At 38.8% G+C, this 8794-nt stretch overlaps 1 protein-coding gene across 1 annotated transcript; it reads right to left on the bottom strand.

Moving 5' to 3' along the window:
* calret (calreticulin) lies at window positions 1-8794 on the bottom strand (the record flags this gene model as incomplete). Its single annotated transcript, NM_214478.2, is given in 9 exon segments — window positions 1-316; window positions 858-950; window positions 1826-1969; window positions 3132-3245; window positions 4081-4290; window positions 5257-5351; window positions 6742-6945; window positions 7562-7666; window positions 8592-8794. Coding segments are annotated over 9 exon segments (1266 nt in total). The 3' UTR covers window positions 1-100.

Here is an 8794-nt window from a genome sequence, read left to right on the forward strand (position 1 = left end):
CCTCCCACATGTTCAATCCTGATAAACCAAGGAATAATTAATCTTTGCGCAAGAATCTCCCTTTGATGTATGAAAGTCTCTTTTTAGTCCAAGGATCATTTTACAATTCATCCCTTTGCAATTCCTCTTCCTCTTCCTCCTCCTCCTCCTCTTCAAAATCACCCATGTCCAGATCTAAATCATCCATATCCAAGTCTTCGTCGTCTTCATCACCTTCTTCATCATCGCCTCCCTCTTCTTTCCTCCTCTTGTCCTCCTCCTCTCGCTGTTTCCTCTCCTCCGCATCTTGCTCATCTTTCATTTTCTTTTCTGCTACCTGCAATGTCAAAGATACCGGATCAAAAAGGGGGTTACAAAAGTCTGGCGTTCCAACATTTAAGACCAAACACTTGCAAATCGAACGGGACAGGTGTCTATTTATGTGATCCGACCTTCGTCCGCTCTGGACCTTATTACATTAAAAATATAGGGTCAGGCTTTGGGATGAAATAGGGTGTTAGGATAGGTTTAGGATAGGTTTAGGGTAGAAGAGTTGTACAATACTGATTTGATGTCTCCTTTAAATCTCTTGGGATATCTTTTGAACTATAATTGCTATACAGGAGCAGGAAAGCAGTACATCATGCTATTCATGAATAAGAAGCATTTGATCATCAATGACACTACATTCGCAACACAATGTGAAAATTAATAATTACTCTTTTCACATATAAACAGGCAATCTTAAATTCACATCGATTCATTTCATATACATTTTTTATAACAACCAAGAAGAAATGAAAATAAGAATTATGAAATGAAGGAAAAATCATAAATGTTAAGGGTTAATAGATTCATTTCATTCAAATAATATTTACCTTTGTGACTTCAAATAAATCCTTTGCTTGTTTCTCTGCTTCTTCAAGATCGTCTGTTATAAGAACGTTGTCAAAAATCGTTCCAGATTTAACCTGTGGGGGAGAAAGCATCACAAGCGATACAAGTTACCATCTCTTAGACATCTCTACTAGAATCTTGAGAGACTTACAAAGATAACGCTGAGTTCTGTTTGTGGGACTGCATTGTTAAAGACACTGTCTGGAAGCAATTTTGACAATTTTAATGTCATAGCCATTGTTAATAAAAAATTGACGTCCTGTATACTGCGAGATTCGGATTCACCAAAGTGATAAGAGACAGACTCAGTCTTGCTGTAAGTCACTGTATGTATTGTACAGTATACACAGAAATGTGTATATGGGATTAAGCATACAAGTGGCGTGAAAGTGTGGAACAAATGGAATTGATTCAACAAAATCGGTGTTAAAATTGACGCAATGGCATTTGTATGTAAGGAAAAATATTAAAAAATATCAAATGAAATGGAACCCCCCTCCTTACTTTCAAAACAAGGAAAATGAGGAGCACACTATACTTGGCCTTAGACTCAGTTTGTGAAGGTCAAGGGCACCTAATAAAGCCTGCTTTACACATTTGATTGATTTCTTCGGAATCGAGGGGGGTGTTTGCAAATCATCATTCATCATAAAACCAGGACCTTTTATCGTCAGTTAATTATAATAATAATAGGCATTTCTATAGCAGGGTCTATCTAGATAATTCTATTCCGAGGCGCATTTATTATTACCCCGGCTTTAGCCTAGCTGCCGTTTATACAGCGCTCCAGCATATCAAGGAATTAAATCCTGCCAGGTACCCATTTACATCACCTGGGTTGAGTGTGGCAAGAAGGGTGTGTGGAATGATAATAGGACTCGACTCCCTTCTGGCATTCAACAGACGAAATGAAACAACGTATGGGCGAGGAGACATCATTTTGACTAACCTGCCATAAATCAAAGCCAATAGCTCCAAAGCTTGGGTAGCTGTAAAGGTTTTCATCGGCTTCATACTCGGGGTTCTCAATCTCTGGATGTACCCATTTTCCGCTGTAGTTGGGGTTCTCAATTTTCTTAGGTGCCCATTCTCCCTGTGGGATTTAAAAAAGAAAAACATACATTATATTGCGATCATCGAGAATAGATGGATAGATTAAGAAAATGTGAATTCAAAACTTGTCAACATGCATAAACAGAAATAAATAGCCAGCTACATGACGACTAATAATTTGTATTATAAAATGGCTCTAGTATTTTAAGCATCGTGATTGGTCAATACGCGTCACATGACATGTACAAATTTTTGATGCAAGCACGATTTTGCAGAAAAAAGCACAAAAAAAGTTATAATACACGTTACCATGGATATCCAGCGCGCGCGCGGAAGTGTAGTACGCGCTCCCTCGAGTGCATTGCAATTATTGTAGGCTACGCGTAGCTAATATTGTATGCTCCACCATGATCCCCAGCGCAGCGTACGCATAGCTTAGCTCTAGCTCAGAGCTTAGAGCGGGGTATTATTAAAAAGCAAATTTTCATTTTACTTTTGCCTTGGATTTAGGTCTGTTTTGACTTTTGGATTTTATAATGAAGCCAGGAATTTCAGCTGTCTGATGTATACTCGTCTCTAGACCCACTGTATAGATTTTATTTTTAATCAAGGCAATGAATCCCGTTGACTTTTTGGTAAGCCTGCAAGGTCTTAGTCTAGAACCAACATAGCTCTAGATCTAGATCGAACTCTCGTAGACTCTAACTTAAGATCTAAAGTTTCATTTGTTGCTATTTGTGTCGCTATTTTATAAAACAAATAACGCATGTCCCAGAGTGCAATAGCGGTGATCGCAGTACACGCGAGGTTTCTTTAGATTGGTGCCGCTCTGTGAACGAGCCGCTTGCAGTGCGTTTACAGTGCGCACCATCTGAAGAAACCGAGCGCTTTTAGATTTGTTTTATGACAATTACAAACCTACCAACCTTCCACAGCAATCTCCTAAGCCAAAAAAAGGAATACAGTGTGTTTTAAATGCTTTACTACAGATGTGAAAGGAATATAAGGTTCCTAACACTAGTCAGAAAACGTAGGGAATCGTTCCTCCATAATATAAACAGTTGGCAGCTATTCAGGTAACATACTGTACTTCTCATTGACATTAAAGATAACATCTATCAGAATACCACACAAGGCTTAATTAAACCTCTCTTGGCTCCAGAATAATGTTTGACTGTGCCTTGTGATAGGTACTCACTGACCTTGTATTCTGGGTTGTTGATCATTGGTGGTTCCCATTCTCCATCCATCTCATCATCCCAATCCTCTGGCTTCTCTGCGTCAGGGTCGGCAATGAATTCGGCCACTTCCCAATCCTACACAAAATTAAAAATATATATATATATTGGCGATCTTTATGTAGAGGTGTTGTTGTGGGTTGTACAACACATGCATCAGGGATGATTATTCCATAGTCAATAAACAAATTCTCATCTTCAACTCTGGTCTAAATGTTATACCTAAACCTAATCCTACCCCTATATCTATATAACAAAGTAAGGCCAGGAACGTCACAGTCAATTGTAAAATCAAACATACAACATTGCATGGGTATTATCCAAGATCCAGTGATAATTGCTCCACATTAAATGTCCTACACTTATTGATTTCTCAACTTTATCTAATGCTAACCTAAATCCCAATCGCAACCTTAATTCAGGGCTAGACAGGAGCCCGATGTACATGGTGCCCCTAATCCAAACTCCAGACCCCCACAATTTCAATATTCCAAACTGGGCCCTCTTTCATACAACTGCCACACATCTATGACAAATGTACTCACAGTCAATCAAATACCACACTATATCAGTAGCTTTTAACAGTTATTGTCACTTGTTATCGATAATAACTTTTATGAAACAGGGCCACGGCCCCATACAAACAAGCCTTTACACATTTCAATCTGGACCCCTATGAAAGAGAGGAGCTCATATCCCAAAAGAAAACATCAGCGGCCCATTTCACAAAGCCTTTTTTCAATGACAAATGACAAAAATCAGTAACAAATCTGCTGATAACCACTCAGAAGCAAGGATTTCGATAGCTTATAAAATAAACTGTCATTTGTTACTGATGACAAGTTTTGTGAAATGGGGCCCAGGTCATTGATACAGCATTGCCTCTCCAGAACAAGCAACCCCCTGAACCTACCTCTGGTTTGGTGTCTTCTGGATCGTCGATCCTCTCGTTGTCGTCCCAGTCCTCTGGCTTCTTAGCTTCAGGATCCCTGATCATCTTGGATGGAAGGAAGTCCCAGTCCTCCTCCAGGTTGCCGGCTTGAGCCTTCTCGTTGTCGATGCGGACCTCATACGAGTTGTCAGATTTGACGATCAGGGTGTAGAGATGGGTGAATTCATCATCCTGTAGTGAAAGATGAAGAAGGACATTCACTTATGATTAAAGTTCTTCTCGTCATTAAAGGTAAAGACCAGTTTTGAAAATGCCCCCCTCTCAAAAAATTAAGTTTTGGTATGGGGTCATGAATTTGGTTCAAATGAACATATTGGAAGCATATGTGATCCTACAATATTCAGTGATCGTTTCCACGGTTGAAATCGAGTTTAAAGTTATGAAATTCTAAATAATAAACTTTTTATGTTGTATAGCTCCCTCTCAAGGTCAATATATTAATTAAGCTATAAACAATGATTCTTGACTGAAATTGACCAATTAGCTATTCCCGTTTGGAAATTATATATCACAACTACATATTCTGAGATTTTCATGGTCGCAGCCACCATTGTACTGCCGTAGGCACTATTTGAAATTTATCAAAATTTACCGGGAGCACCGGTACATTTTTATATTCAACTTTTCTCGAAAGCAGAAGTGTTTTAGGGGCTAAATTTTCTAGTGCTTTTAATACATAGACAGGGGCATCCAAATATATAAAAATTGTAAAGAATCTCTATCTACCAAATTTAAAATCCCCCAAAACTTTGTTTTACCTTTAAGTGTATACTTTTTTAACGCTCTATTGACTTTCAGCATAATCTGTGACCAACTAACACTATGAACATGACTGACAAAGAAAGCGGACAAAATATACAGTTCCTCAGGTAGATAAAGGAACATTCCTTCACTGCTATTATGTAAAAATGTGTAGAACAGGTGACACCTGTTCTACACATTTTTACATAATAGCAGTGAAGGGATGATCCTTTGTCTACCTGAGGAACTGTATACTTTGTGCGCTTTCTTTGTCCATCAAGTTCATAGTGTAATGCAACATGAAATGTCATTGAGAGCCAGAAGGGCGTTAGTTAAGGGTTAAGTGTCCTTTGTGCTCCCAGCATTAATGAACGTCTGAGCTGAAGGTATACTGACCTTGCATCGGATGTCCTTCTTGATGAGAAGGTTCTTGCCCTTGTAGTTGAAGATCACATGAACTTTCTTAGTGCCGGGTCCACAGATATCAGGCCCTGTTTATTCAAGAGAACAAAACACAAATATTAGTCAAACACAGTCAATAATTTGTCAAGTTGTGAACTATTTGAAAATGCGTCGCTGTAATCGATTTAACAAGGATAGCAGTACTACTCTCCAGTGACATCCTGTTTCAATGAAATGAAAATGATACATAAAATATGATACATATCAATATGATACATATCAATATGTTCTGTATTAAACATTTTGCTTTATATGTTCATAATTATTCAGGGCCCCATGGAAGACCACTTCTTATTGGTGAATGGGCTACCCAAATAAAAGATTAGAAATAAATAAATAAATAAAAATATGTCCATCATTAGGAACAAAGTTTAAGAGAAAAATTGCTTCCGTTTGTTCATTCATAACAAATCTATTAAGAATTGGCTCTGTAATAAGTGCTAAAAAATATATAAATTGAGCTACTGTAATGTTGCCCAAGTACAAGCTGGATTCCTGAAAGCCTATGACTGCTATTGAGGATGTACTGCAGATGAGGAAATTGGAGATTACCAAGATGTGATTTCCTGCCTAAGGTTACTGTAGCCCCCACCCCAACCTCATCTTTCTTTCCACTTAACCGACCAGGAACCAGTAAAAAGTCCATGAGGAAGGACCAGATAAATTTTCAGGCCACAGGTAAAAGCTCTACCAGTCAGCTGCATTTCTCTTTCTTCTGTTAGGTCTGGGACATTGCTCTTATGTAATTCCTTTGATATTTCCTTATGTTACCCAGATTCAAGAATTAATTGATGTAAAAGTCTACAGACAACACAATTGAACCCAATAGTAAGTTAATCTTGACAACTGGACATTAACCTAACATACAGCGCATTCCTAGTCATAAGCTTACACTCCAAATGTAGCATCAGAAACTTGTGTGTGCACAAACTGTAAACAAACTTTGCTAGGGAATAAGATTCGGGACAGTTTCATTGCATAACATGATCAAATCACAAGCGACACAGCACGGAATACTTCAAAATTGTTCCAAGTATCATTACAAATGATTCTGGGTTTACAATTTGTCTTTAAGGCAAAAGTCCGAGCACAGAAAACGAGCTGAATTGGAGATTAGCATAATTAAGCATAAACAGATGTTATCAGAAAGCATTTTTCTCAGCAGGATTTGCTCAGCCCCGAAAGATGGTTTGGTTAATGCCATTTCATCATTACACATCTGTTAGACACCAAATAAAGGATATGTTAATAACCAACCAATCTAAATCAACATATTGGTGAGAGCCACGAGGCATTATCTCATCAGTGTCCTGCCCTGAAGTAACCTTATTTTTTTGTAATTCACAAATTATTCTGGGTTTACAATATGTCACCACGGCAAAAGTCAGAGCAGAAAACGAAATGCTGAATTGGCCTTACCAAACATGATGTTGTAAGGAGAATCGCCATGCATATCTTCCTGGTCCAAGTCGGCAGGGAAGATCTTGGCGTAGCCACCTCCGCAGTCTATCTTCTGCTCGTGCTTCACGGTGAACTGAATGACGAGATCCTTGCCCTCATTGCTGAAGTCTGTGAACTTTGCAGAGAGGCCGTAGAACTTTGCATCCTGGCTGGTCTGGATACCTGCAGATTGATTAAAGATAAGGGTGACTTCTTGGCATGCGGTAATATCGTGAATAAAATTGTCTGGAAACAACTTTGAATGGGCGATGTGTAGAACACATGAATCAGTGTTTACGGTGAGGATTTGGAATCATTAATTAGAATGACAATTTTTATGACTGAAAATTGCACGCCCTTATTATGTGTGTGTACCATCAAAACTAGGTCCAGTTAAAAATGAACAAGAATCACTTTACACTAATTTACAAATGAAATATAATCATCTGTGGTCAAGATTAGCATTATTTAGCATACCGGTAAACAGATGTTATCAGAAAGCATTTTTCTCAGCAGGATTTGCTCAGCCCCGAAAGATGGTTTGGTTAATGCCATTTCATCATTACACATCTATTGAACACAACATTTAGACTATGTTAATGATTAACCAATGTAAATTAACATATTGATGAGAGAAAAAAAGCAGTGTTTTTGTTTTAAGTGTGAAAGGCCCTATGCATATTGACTTAGCTCTGCCTCTGTATCATAAGATACAGAAATGAGATGTGTATTACATTTTACATCATGAAAAAACGCTTTGATGTTGCAGCATCATGTTTGAACAAGGCCTTAGGCTTACCCTTATCCTGCTCAGCATCTCCATAGAATTTTCCAGCGCTCCACTTGAACTTGCCAGCATCACTGCCTTTGTGTACAGACTCTACCCAGCGAGATTCCCAACTAGCTGCAAGAGAAAAGGATGGAAAAACAAAATGAATTAATACTTAATAGCACTTTAGATTTATAATTGACAAATCTGAACAATTAAAGAGCATTTTTTAGAAGGGGGAAGCTGAAAAGTCAGAGCTAGTGCACATTGTCACTTCACTGGTACAGTTGTAGTGTGAAATACCGACATCTACCTTCCCCATGCTATCCATAGTAGGGGCCCTAGTTCGAGATTAAGGATCGTCCGCATTTTCGTGGACGTCTTTTTTTCTTTGACGCTCTGCGGGTGTAGGGTTACCGATCCATGCTAGCAATGCTAAAAACGTCCTTAGGATTAATCATTCATAACATGAAAGTCTCTGTGCTGCATTAGTGATACATCATCATGGAGCATCATCGCGGAATCTGTTTTTTTCGCATTGCCAGGAGCGGATCGATAATATAAGGAACGTCCGCAAAAATGCGGACGATCCTTTTTTTTAGGACGCGATTGGTACGAGTTTACAAAGATATCCTCATTAATGTGGAAGATCCTGACCAGCACCCCTACTGATACACAGAATGACCTTGCACTACGCACAAGGCCAAGGGGCAGATTAACTACTTAAACTAGCCGATTTTTCGAAGATTCAAGCTAAAATTTTGCCCTCAATTTTCTTAAATCCAGAGACCAGACAGGTCACCACTGCAAAGCAAACTTTTTAACTTTAACTTATTCTAGATCTAGACTACTAACAGTTAGTACAAGTGCCACAAGAACAGACAAACACACACACGATTTCGCTCGATATCAATTTAGATCTATCATCACTTCACTTCATTCAGTACAACTTGTCATCTAGATCTAGATCTACATCAGTCCGGCACTCAGCAGACACACGCTACGGAACAGTACGGGAGTGGGATGGGCAACTCCCCGAAGATCCAGGGCAAGAACTTACCGTCGGCGAATTGGTCCTCGAAATATACTTCTGCATTCGTAAATGCAACAAGCATCAAGCACAAGCAGGCTAAAATTGTCCTCATTTTGAAGCTGTAATAGTATTATATCAATAGCTATGATATGACTGTGTGCCGCTGGAAAGGAACAGAGAAAATGAGACGATTTCAGGGTGATTCGCACCTCTCTCGGCAATGTGTTTTG

Source organism: Strongylocentrotus purpuratus, unplaced genomic scaffold, assembly GCF_000002235.5.
Source record: "Strongylocentrotus purpuratus isolate Spur 01 unplaced genomic scaffold, Spur_5.0 spur5_scaffold_3, whole genome shotgun sequence".
In the NCBI taxonomy this organism is placed as follows: domain Eukaryota; kingdom Metazoa; phylum Echinodermata; class Echinoidea; order Camarodonta; family Strongylocentrotidae; genus Strongylocentrotus; species Strongylocentrotus purpuratus.